Genomic DNA, 21,473 nt, shown 5'->3' on the forward strand with positions numbered 1-21,473 from the left:
TTTTTTTTCAACAAGTTGGCTGTCTCCCACTGAGGCAGGGTGACCCAAAGAGAAAGGAAATCCCCCCCAAAAAAAATACTTTCATCATCATTCAACACTTACACCTCACTCATACATAATTAGTTTTTGCAGAGGCACCCAGATACAACAGTTTAGAAGAATATATAAAGATACATAACAGGTGTGCATGAGCGTGTTAGATAGGAGTGAATGGAGATGAATGGTATTTGGGACCTGACGAGCTGTTGGAGTGTGAGCAGGGTAATATTTAGTGAAGGGATTCAGGAAAACCGGTTATTTTTGCATAGCCAGACTTGAGTCCTGGAAATGGGAAGTACAATGCCTGCACTCTAGAGGAGGGGTTCGGGATATTTGCAGTTTGGAGGGATATGTTGTGTATCTTTATACGTATATGCTTCTAAACTGTTGTGCTCTGAGCACCTCTGCAAAAACAGTGATTATGTGTGAGTGAGGTGAAAGTGTTGAATGATGATGAAAGTATTTTCTTTTTGGGGATTTTCTTTCTTTTTGGGTCACCCTGCCTCAGTGGGAGATGGCCGACTTGTTAAAAAAAAAAAAAATCCCTCCAAACTGCCAATATCCCAAACCCCTCATTTAAAGTGCAGGCATTGTACTTCCTATTTCCGGTCCTCAAGTCCATCTACATAAAGATAACCGGTTTCCCTGAATCCCTTCACTAAATATTACCCTGCTCACACTCCAACAGCTCGTCAGGTCCCAGAAACCATTTGTCTCCATTCACTCCTATCTAACACGCTCATGCACGCTTGCTGGAAGTCCAAGCCCCTCGCCCACAAAACCTCCTTTACCTCCTCCCTCCAACCTTTTCTCGGACAGCCCCTACCCTGCTTTCCTTCCCCTAATAGATTTAGACACTCTCCATGTCATTCTACTTTGATCCATTCTCTCTAAATGACCAAACCACCTCAACAACCCCTCTTCAGCCCTCTTACTAATACTTTTATTAACTCCACACCTTCTCCTAATTTCCACACTCCAAATTCTCTGCATAATATTTACACCACTCACTGCCCTTAGACAGGGCATCTCCACTGCCTCCAACTGCCTCCTCGCTGCAGCAATGACAACCCAAGCTTCACACCCATATAAGTGATGGTACCACTATACATTCATACATTCCCTTCTTTGCCTCCATAGATGATGTTTTTTTGTCTCCACATATACCTCAATGCACCACTCACCTTTTTTCCTTCATCAATTCTATGGTTAACCTCATCCTTCATAAATCCATCTGCTGACATGTCAACTCCCAAATATCTGAAAACATTCACTTCTTCCATACTCCCTCTCTCCAATGTCATATCCAGTTTTTCTTTACCTAAATCGTTTGATACCCTCATCACCTTACTCTTATCTATGTTCACTTGCAACTTTCTACCTTTACACACCCTCCCAAACTCGTCCACTAACCTTTGCAACTTTTCTTTAGAATCTCCCATAAATGCAATGAAAACTTCCCTACCTTTATCTAAATACTGTTCACATATATGCTTCAATGTAAACACTTGATTTACACATCCCCTACCCACTCTAAAGCCTCCTTGCTCATCTGCAATCCTACTCTCTGTCTTACCTCTAATTCTCTCAATAATAACCCTACCATACACTTTTCCTGGTATACTTAGTAAACTTCTTCTTTCAACGTACCAGCCGTATTCCACCAAGGTGGGGTGGCCCAAAAGGAAAAACGAAGTTTCTCCTTTCAAATTTAGTAATATAGACACGAGAAGGGGTTACTAGCCCCTTGCTCCTGGCATTTTAGTCGCCTCTTACGACACGCATGGCTTACGGAGGAAGAATTCTGTTCCACTTCCCCATGGAGATAAGAGGAAATAAACAAGAACAAGAAAGAAAATAGAAGAAAACCCAGAGGAGTATGTATATATATGCTTGTACATGAATGTGTAGTGTGACCTAAGTGTAAGAAGAAGTAGCAAGATGTACCTGAAATCTTGCATATTTATGAGACAGAAAAAAAGACACCAGCAATCCTACCATCGTGTAAAACAATTACAGGTTTCTGTTTTACACTCACTTGGCAGGACAGTAGTACCTCCCTGGGCAGTTGCTGTCTACCAACCTACTACCTAGAAATTAGTAAACTTTTCCCCTATAATTTTTACAATCTCTTTTGTCCCCCTTCCCATTATATAAAGGAACTATACATGCTCTCTGCCAATCCCTATTTACCTTCCCCTCTTTCATACTTTTTTTTTTAACAAGTTGCCCATCTATCACTGAGGCAGGGTGACCCAAAAAGAAAGAAAATCCCCAAAAAGAAAATACTTTCATCATCATTCAACACTTTCACCTCACTCACACATAATCACTGTTTTTGCAGAGGTGCTCAGAACACAACAGTTTAGAAGCATATATATGTATAAAGATACACAACATATCCCTCCAAACTGCTAATATCCCAAAACCCCTCCTTTAGAGTGCAGGCACTGTACTTCCCATTTCCAGGACTCAAGTCCGGCTATATAAAAATAACCGGTTTCCCTGAATCCCTTCACTAAATATTGCCCTGCTCACACTCCAACAGTTCGTCAGGTCCCAAATACCATTCGTCTCCATTCACTCCTATCAAACACGCTCATGCACGCCTGCTGGAAGTCCAAGCCCCTTGCCCACAAAACCTCCCTTACCCCACCCTCCCAAACTTTTCGAGGATGACCCCTACACCGCCTTCCTTCCCCTACAGATTTAAATGCTCTCGATGTCATTCTACTTTGATCCATTTTCTCTAAATGACCAAACCACCTCAACAACCCCTCTTCAGCCCTCTGACTAATACCTTTATTAACTCCACACCTTCTCCTAATTTCCACACTCCGAATTTTCTGCATAATATTTACACCACACATTGCCCTTAGATAGGACATCTCCACTGCCTCCAACTGCCTCCTCGCTGCTGCATTCACAACCCAAGCTTCACACCCATATAAGAGTGTTGGTGCTACTATACTTTTATACATTCCCTTCTTTGCCTCCATAGATAACGTTTTTTGCCTCCACATATACCTCAACACACCACTCACCTTTTTACCCTCATCAATTCTATGATTAACCTCATCCTTCATAAATCCATCTGCCGACACATCAACTCCCAAGTACAGTGGTCCCTCAATAATCGTCCGGCCTGAAAGTCGTCCATTTCGGAAATAGTCCCGTTATTTTGTCTAAACATTGGCTCGCAAATGGTCCGTTAACTCGCTAATTGTCCTTCGTGCAGGATGGGTACTCACGCTCTGACCCGCCTAGGCCTGCCTTCCCAGCCAGTGTGCCATTGTTTACCAGTGAGCAACGGTCCCCTCATATGCTCCTATGAAATATTTCATAATATTCCATTGATTTTAGTGCTTGCAAGTGCTAAATAAGCTACCATGGCTCTAAAGAAAGCTTCTAGTGCCAGCCCTTTGGTAAAGAATGTGAGAAACACATATAATTTATGAAAAAGTTTGTAGAAAAATACAAAGGTGGTGGTGGTAGAGTGGAAGCAGTTGTGATAGTGGTTGATGGTGGTAGTGATGGTGATAGAAGGTAGCAGTGATGGTGGTAACAGTTGTAATAGTGGTAGAAGGTCATAGTGATGGTGGTAGAGGGCTCCTTCTTTAGTGATTCAGCAATTCTACCAACTCCTCCAATGTTGTTGGAGTTATATAGGGCTACAGAAAACACCACCGCCTCAGCTGCTGCTTCACCACCATTATTAACAGCTTACTCTCAGTGGCCCTTATATACCCAACAACAACACAACACAACACCTCTTGTGACATACGTAATGACTTATTTTATTCATTCTAGAGTATATTCCATGTTTCTATGTTATTAATATTGTTTATTATGTCATATTAGTTGAATTGTGATAGATAAATGAGCTGTAGAGTTGATATTAGTGTCATATTCTCCAACAATAAATTTGCCATCCCTCCCTCACACAAACAAGTCTCCAATAAGAACATAAGAAAGGAGGAACACTGCAGTAGGCCTGCTGGCCCATACTAGGCCGGTCCTTCACAAATCCAACCCACTAACAGAACAAATGCTACCCAAGCAATAAGCTCAGGTGCAAGTCCGACTCAAATCCAACCCCTTTCACTCGTGTATTTATCCAACCTAAATTTGAAACAACTCAATGTTTTAGCTTCGATCACCCTACTAGGCAGACCGTTCCATTCATCAACTACCCCTATTACCAATGTTCATTTATACATTTTATTAGTGCTTTACATTTATTTGGCATTTTTTTTCTGCATGTAAATCTATATTTATGCTAGGGAAGTGACCCCTGAAGTGACCTAGAGTCCTTATGGAGGGGGATTCCCCTTCCAAACAATAACCTCTCTTCCCTCTCTCCTCCTCCCTGTCTTCCATTCATCAACAACAGCCTTCAATAAAGGTAACTGTCATGTTGAATGTTCATTCTTTTGTGCATGTAAATCTATCTTTTAGGTAAAAAAAAAAATTGTTGTTGATACTTCTGGGTGTCTGGAACGAATTAATTGGATTTACATTATTTCTTATGGGGAAAATTGATTTGAAAATCGTCTATTTCGATAATAGTCCCACTTCCAGGAACGGATTAAGGACTATAATTGAGGGACCACTGTATCTGAAAACATTCACTTCTTCCATACTCCTCCTCCCCAATTTGATATCCAATTTTTCTTTATCTAAATCATTTGATACCCTGATCACCTTACTCTTTTCTATATTCACTTTCAACTTTCTACCTTTACACACACTCCCAAACTCATCCACTAACCTTTGCAATTTTTCTTTAGAATCTCCCATAAGCACAGTATCATCAGCAAAAAGCAACTGTGTCAATTCCCATTTTGTATTTGATTCCCCATAATTTAATCCCACCCCTCTCCCAAACATCCTAGCATTTACTTCTTTTACAACCCGATCTATAAATATATTAAACAACCATGGTGACATTACACATCCCTGTCTAAGACCTACTTTTACCGGGAAGTAGTCTCCCTCTCTTCTACACACCCTAACCTGAGCCTCACTATCCTCATAAAAACTCTTTACAGCATTTAGTAACTTACCACCTATTCCATACACTTGCAACATCTGCCACATTGCTCCCCATCCACTCTATCATATGCCTTTTCTAAATCCATAAATGCAATAAAAACTTCCCTACCTTTATCTAAATACTGTTCACATATATGCTTCAATGTAAACACTTGATCTACACATCCCCTACCCACTCTGAAACCTCCTCGCTCATCCGCAATCCTACATTCTGTCTTTCCTCTAATTCTTTCAATTATAACCCTACCGTACACTTTTCCTGGTATACTCAGTAAGCTTATTCCTCTATAAATTTTACAATCTCTTTTGTCCCCCTTCCCTTTATATAAAGGGACTATACATGCTCTCCGCCAATCCCTAGGTACCTTTCCCTCTTTCATCCATTTATTAAACAAAAATACCAACCACTCCAACACTATATCCCCCCCCCCCCCTGCTTTTAACATTTCTGTCATGATCCCTTCAGTTCTAGCTGCTTTACCCCCTTTCATTCTACGTAATGCCTCACACATCTCCCCCACACTCGCACCCTGCTCTTCTTCACTCCTAAAGGATGTTATACCTCCCTGGCCAGTGCATGAAATTACTGCCTCCCTTTCTTCATCAACATTTAAAAGTTCCTCAAAATATTCTCACCATCTACCCAATACCTCCAGCTCCCTACCTACTAACTCCACTACTCTGTTTTAAATGACAAATATATTCGTTCCCAAGGTTTTCTTAACTTGTTTATCTCACTCCAAAATTTTTTCTTATTTTCTGCAAAATTTCTTGACAGTGCCTCCCCCACTCAATCATCTGCTCTCCTTTTGCACTCTCTCACCACTCTCTTCACCTTTCTTTTACTCTCCATATACTCTGCTCTTCTTATAACACTTCTGCTTTGTAAAAACCTCTCATAAGCTATCTTTTTCTCTTTTATCACACCCTTTACTTCATCATTCCATCAATCACTCCTCTTTCCTCCTGCACCCACCCTCCTATAACCACAAACTTCTATCCCACATTCTAATACTGACATTTTTCAAAACTATTCCAACCCACTTCCACCCCCCTCCCCCCACTACTCATATTTGCACTAGCCCACCTTTCTGCCAATAGTGGCTTATATCTCACCCTAACTTCCTCCTCCCTTAGTTTATACACTTTCACCTTTCTCTTACTTGCTGTTGCCATTTTCCTCTTGTCCCATCTACCTCTTACTCTAACTGTAGCTTCGACTAAATAATAATCCAATATATCAATTGCCCCTCTATAAACATATACATCATGAAGCCTACCCATCAACCTTTCATCCACCAATACATAATCTGACAAACTCCTTTCATTATGTGCTTTATCATACCTTGTATACTTATTTATCCTCTTTTTCATAAAATATGTATTACTTATTACCAAACCTCTTTCTACACATAGCTCAATTAAAGGCTCCCCATTTTCATTTACCCCTGGCACCCCAAATTTACCTACTACTCCCTCCACATTTTTACCCACTTTAGCACTAAGATCCCCAACCACAAGTACTCTCTCACTAGGTTCAAAACTCCCCATGCACTCACTCAACATTTCCCAAAATCTCTCTCTCCCCTACACTTCTCTCATCTCCAGGTGCATAAACACTTACTATAACCCACTTTTCACATCCAACCCTTATTTTACTTCTTGAATTTATACATTTATATTCCTTCATTTCCTGCCATAACTTATCCTTCAGCATTATTGCTGCTCCTTCATTAGCTCTAACTCTATTTGAAATCCCTGACCTAATCCCATTTATTTCTCCCCACTGAAACTCTCCCACCCCCTTCAGCTTTGTTTCACTTAAAAAAGGGATTGGTAAGAACTCCAAAAGAACACCACTCCTGTCCATCACCACTCAAAATCAAAACTCTTACACATCTCTCACCACCAGGTACATACTATTACAGTAAGCCTTGATTTAAAGCCCATGCTTCAAACCCATGTAACAGTGCAGGTACCACTTTACTCTGGTACATTCATTCTCATATTTTTCATAAATGCCTAAGTGGTATCAAGAAAAACTAACAACTGATAAATAATTTATAATTTTTTAACCACATTAGTCATTTCTCAACAGGGTACAGTAACCCAAATACAACATCTCCACACATAATTCAGAGTGTAATTGCATATGAACAGTTACTGTACTACATACCTGAGCAATGTTAGTAACAACATGGTCCCAGGGTACAGGGACAATGGTTGCATTAATGCGAAGTTCATGTAACATGTGTTTAACCTGCTTCTTCTGGGCTTCTGGATCAGCATCTCTAGATGACACACACAGAAACACCCTTAACATTGTTCTTTTCCGCCATGATGATACCTGAAATTAGACATCTTTGTCGAGTGGAATTTTATTTTAACAAACTGGCCATCTCCCACCGAGGTAGGGTGACCCAGAAAAGAAGAATCACTTTCATTATCATTCACTCTATCATTGTCTTGCCAGAGGCAAGCATATACTAGAGTTTAGATGCCTCTCAAAACTGCAAATATCCCAACCCCTCCTTCAGTGTGCAGGCACTGAAGGAGAGGTGGGGATATTTGTCAGACTTCAAGTCTTACCTCCAGGACTTGAAGTCTGGCTAACAGGTTACCCTGTGTAAAATATCCAAGGGTGACTCTAATGAGTCTAAGTACAGTTATACATAAAGAAAACCCCAGCAATCCAGCCAGTGCAAAATGTTGAACAGGCTAATGCTTCATGATTACATGACTAGACAGCAGTACCTTTATGGGTGGTGGCTGCTTATTGCCAATAATTTTATGATGTAGGTAAGTTATTAAGCGGTTAAAATTTAGAAATATAATGGACTTGGCATTAAAGTGTGTATTTTAATCCATACTTACTTTAATTGTATGGAAGGGTGAAGGTAATGACAATTTAACCTTAAAATTTAAAAATACACAATTCATGGGAGTTAAAACACTACAATAACTTATAAAAAATGAGTACTATTATAACAAAAGTGGCAATAATTAATACATTCTTTTTTTAACAACCCAGCCATCTCCCACCTAGGTAGGGTGACTCAAGAAAGAAGAAATAAACACACTGGCTGTCTCCCACCAAGGCAGGGTAATCCAAAAAAGAAACACTTTCACCATCATTCACACTAACACTGTCTTGCCAGAGGTGTACAGATATGACAGTTTATATGTCCCATTAAATATTAAATAGCAAAAACCTCTCCTTACTTACCATATTTAAAATTGTTGCCAGCTGCATCAAGAAGAGTGAAGTAGTGCCAAATATATTCGACTCGTCAGGGTTAAAAAAATCTACTGGCCAAACGTCGATGTAGAACTTTTGTCGGTTGTCCTTTCTGCAGAGTAAATGCACTTTAAGTAAAACATAATAAACCTAAATATCATGAATCAGTTATCAAAATTTTAAAATCTTTGTAGTCCAAAGATGAGAGATTGACTCCAGAAATCGAAATAACGCTCTTGTAAACAAACCATGGAATAGATGGGGTTTGAACCTATGGCAAGCAAGTCCTGAAACTTGCAGGCCAGTGTTTTAGGGCTTGCTTACCAAGGGTTTGAACCCCACCTGTTCTGTGATTTGAGAAGAGAATGAATACGTCTAATTAAATACATGCTCTCATAGTCCCCATATTGCAGAGGCACACCCATACAAAAGAAAATAATCATAACACTTCAAACCTGTTTCCTAAAATACACAACAAGAATATCAGCAGCAGTACATGCTTGGTTGGCAAATGTAAGGATGGCTTTTGTAAACCTAAGTAAAATTTTCGAAATTTTTCTCCACTTGTGCAACTCATCCTGGAGAATATAGTGTCAGCTTGCAGTCCTCAGCTAATCAAACATAATGAAAGTTTATAAAGTTCAAAGGTTTACATCTTTCTACAGCAATTCAAAGGTTTGCATCTTTCTACATCAGTTCAAAGGTTTGCATCTTTCTACAGCAATTCAAAGGTTTGCATCTTTTTAGTGCTCATCTCTGTAGAGGAACCAAGAACAAAATGCAACATAATCACAGTATAAAAAAATAACCCACAACATAAAATATTTAGACACACACACCCATGACCAGGGAAGGAGCTAGAATAAGGAGATGCAGTTGGAACTCGAACACCCAGCAGTCACAGAAATTATAGGAGACATTCCACTGTAGTACTCTCGTTTCTCTTTTTGGGCCACCCTGCTTCAGTAGGATACGGCCAGTGCATTGAAAGGAGAGATGATTCCACCACAGTAGTAAAACAGTGGAAGGTGTTAGATAATAACACTGTAGAAACCAACTTTATGCAGTATTTCTTGTCAGTCAATCAAAAGTTGTACAATTGAACTCTTTCCCTCTTGCACTCTAGTTACACAATATATGTGTACTTTTATGTAGCCCCTCACTACCCCCAAAACATGATACTAATTGATGAAACAAGTAATGCTTCTAGGGTAACAAGACAACTTTAGTTTTACCATTAATGCAATAACATACCTCAAAATAGCAGCTTTATCCATCTGGTGGAAATGCCGGCACAGACACACATTCTTGCCTAAATTGAGGACATCAGCAATCATTCCAATATACTCTTCTGGGGTAATTACAGAGCCTGGCGATCCACTAGCCAGTAAGGAAGGCGATGCAGACGTAGGTGACGTGGCTTGGTAGTTGCTGACATTAAATGGAGAAGACTCCCTGAAAGAGTTGTGATAACATTATATAACAAATCTCTCTTGGATACATATTCTTTAAACAAGATACACAAAAAACTAGATTTTTTAAAAGTTACATATCTAAGAGGTTACAAATACATTGAAGTAAATTGCACAAATCCTCTTAGCACAGTCAAATATACTTAGATTAATATTCTTCTTGTCCTTTACTACTTTAGTCAATCACTTTCCACTTTTTATACAGATTACTCATCAAAATTTCCATTTACTTTATTAACATATTCATAAATCAGTAGAAGTACAAAGATGTATACAGTACACGTACAGGGATTAGGCATAAGCAACATTAAACGATTTGCCAGGGAGCACATTATACTGCATCACTTTGCACACAAAGCACATGGAGACATGCATTTCCCATGTACATCAAAAACAAAAGCTGATGTTCCCTCAACTGTTTGACAAAATTAGCTTTCAAGACTTTTTAGAATCAAAGGGAATTGATAAACCCATAGGGGGTATGCAGGGCCTTTATATCAGGTAATCTGGTTTGATTCACAAAAGAGAAGGGATAGCTCCAATTCCTTGGATCAAGAGCTCTTTCCAAACAAACCTTTACCCCTAGGCACCACCTCTGAAGGGTAAGACATGTGTTATATGACCAACGGAGAGCCTGGAAAATTTGTGGAGAAACAGTGTTATGATACATTGATTTGTATGGTTAACATGAGTATTATTCTGAATAACTTCTTTTCACTCTGTTATGTATTTGCACAAGTTTCCTTGTTTTGTTAGTGGGATGGATTGTAAAAGACCTGCCTAGTATGGGCCAACAGGCCTGCTGCAGTGTTCCTCCTTTCTTATGTTCTATCATTTCTAATGTCAGGTTGAAAGACTTATCCTTGTTTGAACTGCCTGAACCTGATAGTCACCTTAGAAGATTTTGTTAGTTCCTAAGTATACAAATACATACATTGCTCTTAGTGTTATGCACTATCTCTTGGTCTACCCAATGATGGTTTGAGAAATCATCCACCCCTTATAGCTTGGACTTCGATGAGGCCTCCAGGATGACTGTTTGGTTAATTAGGTTGATGAGTGCTTGCAGCACATCATCAGATGTAGGCAGCAAAGCCAATTACATTGTACTGCATTTCACAGTTAGCCTACCAGTTTATATAGTATGTCTCAAAAGTCAACAAAGAGCTGCCCGTGCTCTATCACTTCCTCATAAATCTTCCATTATTAAAATCAAATCAAATCAAAACTAGGGTCGTACAAATCTTCCATTGCCTGTCTTGCTAATGATCTGGCCTGCTGTTTGGTTTTAGGCTTGAAATGCTTGTCTACATTTTTTATCTTCCCTGCTTATTTTTTAATTATGATATTACACTTGTCTACCAATTTTGTGCTGTGGATAAAAAAAAGATATTTCACCTATGATTTTTGGGATCCTGAAAATGAATATAACCCCAAAAACAACCAATTGGCTAGAGAAAATTATATATATATTTAAAACAATCATGTATCATGGCTATAGGAAACTGTATATATAGTTTAATTATGCATCGTGGGTTTGAATCAAGACTTTTTCCCTGTACAATTATGTTCCTCCCTTCCCAGGTCAAAGACAACAGCAACCAGTCCAAGTTCATTTTTTTTTTCAATGGCATTGACCCCCAAAACCCCCTCCAGGTATATACTCCAGGTCTTCCACCAAGGTAGGGGTGACCTAGCAAAGAAAGCTACTTTCACACTCACTCATTCAAACACTGTCTTCCCAGATGCATGCTGACATAACAATTCAGATGACTTTCCAAACTGCAAACATTCCCACCCCTCCTTCAGAGTGTAGGTACCATACTTCCCAACCTCCAGGACTCAAGTCTAGCTAATTGGCTTCCCTAAATCCCTTCATAAATGTTACCTTGCTCACACTCCAACAGCACATCAAATCATAAAAACCACTTGTTTCCACTCACTCATATATCTCACTCCATATCTTTATGGAGCCAATTTGCAATATTAAGCATCACTGACATATTCAGTGACCCAAAATTAATAAACAACTAATTTTATTTCCAAAGTATTCTTGCAGACCACTTTTCTTTATCAAGCAATATTACTGTCCAAAATAAACTAAAAGAGAATTGCATCATGAGCAAACTTTTATACAATATTTACATTAGCTGAGTATTGTACCTGTATTTATCTCTCTGACTGATAAAGATTAAACATATTTTATATTAGTAATTGAGCAATTATACAGCTTTAATAAAATACTAAGAGAAACACAGCCTTTAGTACAATACAACTTTTACTCTGCATTACCACTGCAACATGCACATTATTACAAACAAAAGATTATTTGCAACTTCATAAACAAATATAAGAATGTACATCATAAAATAAGCCTTAGTAACAATCATTTTTATGTCTTCTTAATTATCTAGAAATATATTTCAGCATTTTCATTATAGTATAGAACAGGATTTGTTTTAGCAACTCAGAATCAAAGACCATACAAAATTATACAAGTGTTACTTCTTCAAGTATACTTTGTTATACAATTCCTAATGTCTTGGAAGAATTTAAGATAGGGCTCTATAATAAAAAAAAAAACACTACAGGGTCCTGGTTGACTTGATTTAGATGATTCACTCAAGAACATGGACAACTACAGGTGACCCAGTCATGCAGAGTCTCTTTGATTAGAGCCTTACCAAACGAGAAGACCCAACACCACAAGCAATGGTTAATGATTCTGTTAGGCAAGTATATAACAAAACACCACACTTACATTATAAAGTATTTACACAGTACTGTAATTACAATCAAAACAAAAAGAAAAAAATTAAATGATATTCTGATTCATTAGATTTTTATCTACAGATAATAGCCCACAAATCACATAGTGACAAAAATAATTTATATTTAGATCAACAGACATGAGACTGAAAAAAATATACAGCATTCGCATTCATTATATCAATATTTTGGTCAAGGTAAGCTTTATTATGTTGTATCTGGCACCTTTTTGTTGTTCCATGTTTTTGCTGACTTTCAATTGAGCCATTGTTTGTTATGTTTGGTGCTTTCACCGCTTTTCTGCCATTCTTGCGCAACAGTTTCATAAGGGAAGGGCAACCGGCGTCATATGTTAAGGTATATATTGTATGTGCCATGTATTTATTTTAATTTTTTTATGCCTAGCTGTACTGAGCACTTAATATATGATAGTGTAAACACATTATCAGGCATTTTAGACACATAATAAATAAACAGTTCTTTTCCACCCAACAGCAATTTTCGCTTACTGCATGAGGTTGGGAACCTAAGAGCTGTACAAACAGGGCTCTCCTGTACAGGCTGCCTAGTTGAGTGAGGACCTCATCAGAAAGTTAATCTAAGGATTAATTTACAAATTTTTCTTTCTTCTTTTCTTTTCAATGCACTGGCTGTATTCCACCAAGGTTGGGTGGCCCAAAAGAAAAAATGAAAGTTTCTCCTTTTAAATTTAGTAATATATACAAGAAAAGGGGTTACTAGCCCCTTGCTCCTGGCATTTTAGTCGCCTCTTACGACACGCATGGTTTACAGCTGTTGGATTCAGGGAAACCAGTTAGCTGGGCTCGAGTCCTAGAGATGGGAAGTACAATGCCTGCACTTTAAAGGAGGGTTTTGGGATACTGGTTGTTTGGAGTGACATGTAAACTGCCGTACCTGGGCGCCTCTGCAAAAACAGTGATTTTGTGTGAATGATGGTGAAAGTGTTTCTTTCTTTTTTGGGTCACCCTCTCTTGGTGGGAGACAGCTGACATGTTGAAAAAAAAAAAAAATCTGTATAATTTGATAAAACTCCCTTTGAGAAAACCATTGTTATAATGAAGTTTTATGCTGTTTTGTATCTTTTTCATCTACTTGTCAGCTAGCTGCATCTTCCACTAACAGTCAAAAGTTAACTAAGGATATTCTCAAAATGAAAACAAAACATTAACCTTATCAGATTACAAAGAAATGAAGCCTTACAACAAGCAAGGAATAAATGACGTTTTACCCCTGTAATGGTGACTCTCCAAACTCTGCATCTATTGAGCCGTACGAAATTTTTGCTGGAATCTTGTATCTATCGCATAAAATAAAAAATATGCTAGCATCAGAATAAAGAATATATGGAAAGTGGAAAAATAAGTTCTGTTTAGTCGTAAAATATTTATCAAAGGTGATAAGCCTTTATATACTGTAGTACTCTTTCAATGAACTGTGCTACTGAAAATATCAGTTATATATACACACTTACACAGAAATGTTTGCATGCAAACATGCATGCACAATAATTTTCTTTTTACAAACTCTTACAAATTAATAATACTGTACTGTAAACACAAACAAATTTAAATCTGCTTTTGTTACAAAAAAAAGTAGGCAGTTTAATTTTAGCACTGTCACTGTTTATGATGATTAAAAAACTACCGTATTCAACTTCAAAAAACATTCACATTGGCATAAAGCAAGACTAACAAAATGCAGTTTACTAACATCAGCAGCTATATTGTGCTGAACTGTGCACAAATTCTAGATTACTGCACCTCTCCCAAATACACTATAGTCCTCCTACTTATCTCCAATATACTTAACCATTAAGTGAGTATCTCATTTCACTGTGAAAATAACAAATTATGAATAGTGTGTTTAAAGATGAACTGCTATCCATGCAACTGCAAGTCTATATATATATACTCGCATGACAAAATATGAAAAAAAAAGTGGGCAAAGAAGGTAGCCACAGCTGCAGTTCAACTCAATTATAGATCCCCTACCTTGGTGGGAGACTACTCATAGCATCATGTGGTGATAGCTGTAGCAAGTTTTATGAAGAGCAGCCATTTCTTTAGTGCTACATATTTTACCCCTCAAAATTATATAAAACTTGGATAACTAGAAGACACTTTACCCAATACCAATAACCTTTATGAAAAGAATAGGCACAATGCCATGACTGGCACAATATGCAAATAATCCGCACGCAGAAGACTGAAGATTTTGACGACATTTTGGTGTGGCTTGGACTATTAACTAGTTAATGGTTCAAGCCGGACCAAAACATCATCATAAGTTTTGGACTCCTACGTGCAGTTTATGCATTATAACGTTTACGTAACCAAAATATAATTGTCTTGAAAATCTGAAGTTGGCCCAAAGTGGCATTCTCAAGTTATCCATCACAATAAATCAAAATTCTGACCCACTATACTGGAGGTACATCCCACTACAGTGGGGTATATACACAATTTCATCACTCCTACAAGCACATGAAATTAGTCTATGCTTTTTCTTTAAACTTTTATATTTACACAAGTTTTTTCCTCATCAATAAACTCTCCTCCTTATCTACACAACACCCAGCACATTCACACAATTACGATATAAAAACTATAAAAAAAAAAAAAAACACAAATGCACCAATTTCCTACACCTGTTTTTTTTTCAATTATAAGCCTCAATTTTTAAGGATGACAAATATTAATAACACAATTTAAGCCTATGTTATGATTTTGAGCCATTTTATATTTTTATACCAGTATTAGAAATTGGTTATGAACAAAAGATATTTTGCAGAAAACCTGACAGCAATATACAGCATACTATATAATTCCTCATGCTGTTTAGTAAGTCAGACAGGGTAAAAACTTTCTATGGGTGCAAACTGTATTCACTAACATTTAAAATATATATACGAACTCACACAGCTGACTCTGGTGACAGCAGGATCAACCTGGACAAGTATTTAAATATATATTATTCCATACTGTATCCGCTATGCAACAGTGAGAAATTAAAAGGTTTACAGCAAATGAAGAACCTGTATACTAACTACAATGTGATCCAACAAGATATTCCACTGATTTCTCATGTAAAGAACAAAAATAACTTGAAAAAATATATATTTATTTCTCAGCTACATTTTTTATTATCTGATTCTTCTCTCTTGCCAGAAATATTTAAGGCCATAGTTTGATTTAAAATTTCATAGCCTGCCAAAAAGGAAATGAGAAGGTAATTTAACCTTCATTGATAAATTAAAATGCCTAGTGAAAATGTTGGTGAAATGTCTGATAAAGATACCAGTACAATTTCTACCAAATTTTGATAATTTAGATATAATTAAAAGTATAGTGGAACCTTGAATTACGAGTTTAATCCATTCCAGGAGCTAGCTCGTAACTCAATTTACTCGTGTATCAAATTAATTTTCCTCATATAAATTAACTGAAAAGCCATTAATTCGTTCCTGGACTGGAGAGACGAAAAAAATACTTGTATATGACGCTTTTATCAACTGTATGGCTTATTTATCTATCACAATTCATCTAATATGACATAATAAACAATATAATTAACGCAGAAACATGATATATACTCTAGAATGAATAAAATAGCCCATAATATGGTGGCAGAGGCAGCGGCAGAAACGTCCGCCATTTCTGTCCCAATTTGATTATACTACTAGTATCTTCCCATGTTCTCACTGTAAGAGAAAATGGAGTATTTTTGAGGCTAACTGCAGTAGATCACTAGTTTTCTAAGGAAAACGCTGAAACAATGTTTTTATAAATAAGAAATATCGTATAAAAACTGTTTTTATAAAATGTATATGTATGTACTTAGAACACTTGGAGGTTGAGGATGGGGAATGTTGAGGGTGGGGGATGTTGAGGGTGGGGGATACTGAGGGTGAGGGATGTTGAGGGTGGGGGATGATTAGGGTGGGGGATGCTGAGGGTGGAGGATGCTGAGGGTGGGGGATGCTGAGGATGAGGGAGGTGGCGGGGGGGGGATGCTGAAGGTGGAGGATGTCGAAGGTGGGGGATGTTGAGGGTGCAGTGTATGATGTATTGCCTGTTAAGTCCATGGAAATCATCGTCCTTTTCTTCTCAGCACTGTTTTTGCACTTATTTTCTTAGGACCCATGGTTAGAAAAAAGAATTTGGCCAAATGACTGTAAAAAAAAAAAAGCAAACAAGCACGAGAGAACTGCTCCCGTAGCAATGTAAACATGTGTACGATGTTTTGGCATCAGTAGTGACATCCAGTGGCAGAATTCTGAATTATTATTACATACGTATTTTTTTTTTTAAAGAAGTCGGCCATCTCTCACCAAGGCAGGGTGGCCCAAAAAGAAAGAAAGTCCCTAAAAAGAAAATACTTTCATCATTCAACACTTTCACCTAACTCACACATAATCACTGTTTTTGCAGAGGTGCTCAGAACACAACAGTTTAGAAGCATATACGTATAAAGATACACAACATATCCCTCCAAACTGCTAATATCCCGAAACCCTTCCTTTAGAGTGCAGGCATTGTACTTCCCATTTCCAGGACTCAAGTCCGGCTATATAAAAATAACCGGTTTCCCTGAATCCCTTCACTAAATATTACCCTGCTCACACTCCAACAGATCGTCAGGTCCCAAATACCATTCGTCTCCATTCACTCCTATCGAACATGCTCATGCACGCCTGCTGGAAGTCCAAGCCCCTCGCCCACAAAACTTCCCTTACCCCTTCCTTCCAACCTTTTTGAGGACGACCCCTACCCCGCCTTCCTTCCCCTACAGATTTAAATGCTCTCCATGTCATTCTACTTTGATCCATTCTCTCTAAATGACCAAACCACCTCAACAACCCCTCTTCAGCCCTCTGACTAATACTTTTATTAACTCCACACCTTCTCCTAATTTCTGCACTCTGAATTTTCTGCATAATATTTACACCACACATTGCCTTTAGACAGGACATCTTCACTGCCTCCAACTGCCTCCTCGCTGCAGCATTCACAACCCAAGCTTCACAACCATATAAGAGTGTTGGTACTACTATACTTTCATACATGTATTATTATTAATTTATGGAACTGAATCTCTATCATTATAATAATTATAATTATTTATTATTATTATTATCACACCGGCCGATTCCCACCAAGGCAGGGTGGCCCGAAAAAGAAAAACTTTCACCATCATTCACTCCATCACTGTCTTGCCAGAAGGGTGCTTTACACTACAGTTTTTAAACTGCAACATTAACACCCCTCCTTCAGAGTGCAGGCACTGTACTTCCCATCTCCAGGACTCAAGTCCGGCCTGCCGGTTTCCCTGAATCCCTTCATAAATGTTACTTTGCTCACACTCCAACAGCACGTCAAGTATTAAAAACCATTTGTCTCCATTCACTCCTATCAAACACGCTCAAGCATGCCTGCTGGAAGTCCAAGCCCCTCGCACACAAAACCTCCTTTACCCCCTCCCTCCAACCCTTCCTAGGCCGACCCCTACCCCGCCTTCCTTCCACTACAGACTGATACAATCTTGAAGTCATTCTGTTTCGCTCCATTCTCTCTACATGTCCGAACCACCTCAACAACCCTTCCTCAGCCCTCTGGACAACAGTTTTGGTAATCCCGCACCTCCTCCTAACTTCCAAACTACGAATTCTCTGCATTATATTCACACCACACATTGCCCTCAGACATGACATCTCCACTGCCTCCAGCCTTTTCCTCGCTGCAACATTCATCACCCACGCTTCACACCCATATAAGAGCGTTGGTAAAACTATACTCTCATACATTCCCCTCTTTGCCTCCAAGGACAAAGTTCTTTGTCTCCACAGACTCCTAAGTGCACCACTCACTCTTTTTTCCTCATCAATTCTATGATTCACCTCATCTTTCATAGACCCATCCGCTGACACGTCCACTCCCAAATATCTGAATACGTTCACCTCCTCCATACTCTCTCCCTCCAATCTGATATTCAATCTTTCATCACCTAATCTTTTTGTTATCCTCATAACCTTACTCTTTCCTGTATTCACCTTTAATTTTCTTCTTTTGCACACCCTACCAAATTCATCCACCAATCTCTGCAACTTCTCTTCAGAATCTCCCAAGAGCACAGTGTCATCAGCAAAGAGCAGCTGTGACAACTCCCACTTTGTGTGTGATTCTTTATCTTTTAACTCCACGCCTCTTGCCAAGACCCTCGCATTTACTTCTCTTACAACCCCATCTATAAATATATTAAACAACCACGGTGACATCACACATCCTTGTCTAAGGCCTACTTTTACTGGGAAAAAATTTCCCTCTTTCCTACATACTCTAACTTGAGCCTCACTATCCTCGTAAAAACTCTTCACTGCTTTCAGTAACCTACCTCCTACACCATACACTTGCAACATCTGCCACATTGCCCCCCTATCCACCCTGTCATACGCCTTTTCCAAATCCATAAATGCCACAAAGACCTCTTTAGCCTTATCTAAATACTGTTCACTTATATGTTTCACTGTAAACACCTGGTCCACACACCCCCTACCTTTCCTAAAGCCTCCTTGTTCATCTGCTATCCTATTCTCCGTCTTACTCTTAATTCTTTCAATTATAACTCTACCATACACTTTACCAGGTACACTCAACAGACTTATCCCCCTATAATTTTTGCACTCTCTTTTATCCCCTTTGCCTTTATACAAAGGAACTATGCATGCTCTCTGCCAATCCCTAGGTACCTTACCCTCTTCCATACATTTATTAAATAATTGCACCAACCACTCCAAAACTATATCCCCACCTGCTTTTAACATTTCTATCTTTATCCCATCAATCCCGGCTGCCTTACCCCCTTTCATTTTACCTACTGCCTCACGAACTTCCCCCACACTCACAACTGGCTCTTCCTCACTCCTACAAGATGTTATTCCTCCTTGCCCTATACACGAAATCACAGCTTCCCTATCTTCATCAACATTTAACAATTCCTCAAAATATTCCTTCCATCTTCCCAATACCTCTAACTCTCCATTTAATAACTCTCCTCTCCTATTTTTAACTGACAAATCCATTTGTTCTCTAGGCTTTCTTAACTTGTTAATCTCACTCCAAAACTTTTTCTTATTTTCAACAAAATTTGTTGATAACATCTCACCCACTCTCTCATTTGCTCTCTTTTTACATTGCTTCACCACTCTCTTAACCTCTCTCTTTTTCTCCATATACTCTTCCCTCCTTGCATCACTTCTACTTTGTAAAAACTTCTCATATGCTAACTTTTTCTCCCTTACTACTCTCTTTACATCATCATTCCACCAATCGCTCCTCTTCCCTCCTGCACCCACTTTCCTGTAACCACAAACTTCTGCTGAACACTCTAACACTACATTTTTAAACCTACCCCATACCTCTTCGACCCCATTGCCTATGCTCTCATTAGCCCATCTATCCTCCAATAGCTGTTTATATCTTACCCTAACTGCCTCCTCTTTTAGTTTATAAACCTTCACCTCTCTCTTCCCTGATGCTTCTATTCTCCTTGTATCCCATCTACCTTTTACTCTCAGTGTAGCTACAACTAGAAAGTGATCTGATATATCTGTGGCCCCTCTATAAACATGTACATCCTGAAGTCTACTCAACAGTCTTTTATCTACCAATACATAATCCAACAAACTACTGTCATTTCGCCCTACATCATATCGTGTATACTTATTTATCCTCTTTTTCTTAAAATATGTATTACCTATAACTAAACCCCTTTCTATACAAAGTTCAATCAAAGGGCTCCCATTATCATTTACACCTGGCACCCCAAACTTACCTACCACACCCTCTCTAAAAGTTTCTCCTACTTTAGCATTCAAGTCCCCTACCACAATTACTCTCTCACTTGGTTCAAAGGCTCCTATACATTCACTTAACATCTCCCAAAATCTCTCTCTCTCCTCTGCATTCCTCTCTTCTCCAGGTGCATACACGCTTTTTATGACCCACTTCTCGCATCCAACCTTTACTTTAATCCACATAATTCTTGAATTTACACATTCATATTCTCTTTTCTCCTTCCATAACTGATCATTTAACATTACTGCTACCCCTTCCTTTGCTCTAACTCTCTCAGATACTCCAGATTTAATCCCATTTATTTCCCCCCACTGAAACTCTCCTACCCCCTTCAGCTTTGTTTCGCTTAGGGCCAGGACATCCAACTTCTTTTCATTCATAACATCAGCAATCATCTGTTTCTTGTCATCCGCACTACATCCACGCACATTTAAGCAACCCAGTTTTATAAAGTTTTTCTTCTTCTCTTTTTTAGTAATTGTATACAGGAGAAGGGGTTACTAGCCCATTGCTCCCGGCATTTTAGTCGCCTCATACGACACGCATGGCTTACGGAGGAAAGATTCTTTTCCACTTCCCCATGGACAATAGAAGAAATAAAAAAGAACAAGAGCTATTTAGAAAAAGGAGAAAAACCTAGATGTATGTATATATATATATGCATGTGCGTGTCTGTGAAGTGTGACCAAAGTGTTAGTAGGAGTAGCAAGATATCCCTGTTATCTTAGCGTGTTTATGAGACAGAAAAAGAAACCAGCAATCCTACCATCATGCAAAACAATTACAGGTTTTTGTTTCACAGTCATCTGGCAGGACGGTAGTACTTCCCTGGGTGGTTACTACCTAGATTATTATTATTAATTTAGGGAACTGAAGCTCTATTATAATTTTTTTTTTTCAACAAGTCGGCCGTCTCCCACCGAGGCAGGGTGACCCAAAAAAGGAAGAAAATCCCCAAAAAGAAAATACTTTCATCATTATTCAACACTTTCACCACACTCGCACATTATCACTGTTTTTGCAGAG

General features: G+C 38.5%; 1 protein-coding gene across 3 annotated transcripts in view; it reads right to left on the minus strand.

The window, feature by feature from the left end:
- Nucleotides 1-21,473, minus strand: part of LOC128695860 (solute carrier family 12 member 9) — a 63,683-nt gene that overhangs the window by 14,959 nt on the left and 27,251 nt on the right. Inside the window, exons 14-17 of one of the 3 annotated variants that reach the window (XM_053786756.2) lie at nt 13,823-13,891; nt 9,587-9,787; nt 8,321-8,444; nt 7,271-7,441 (exon numbers count right to left, since the gene is read on the minus strand). In XM_053786756.2, coding sequence (XP_053642731.1) covers nt 7,271-7,441; nt 8,321-8,444; nt 9,587-9,787; nt 13,823-13,891 — 565 coding nt within the window. Of the gene's footprint in view, nt 1-7,270; nt 7,442-8,320; nt 8,445-9,586; nt 9,788-13,822; nt 13,892-15,511; nt 15,542-21,473 lie in introns of all 3 variants that reach the window. The other 2 variants (XM_053786757.2, XM_053786758.2) reach the window with 2 other exon arrangements.

This window comes from Cherax quadricarinatus, chromosome 41 (assembly GCF_038502225.1).
Source record: "Cherax quadricarinatus isolate ZL_2023a chromosome 41, ASM3850222v1, whole genome shotgun sequence".
Lineage (NCBI taxonomy): Eukaryota > Metazoa > Arthropoda > Malacostraca > Decapoda > Parastacidae > Cherax > Cherax quadricarinatus.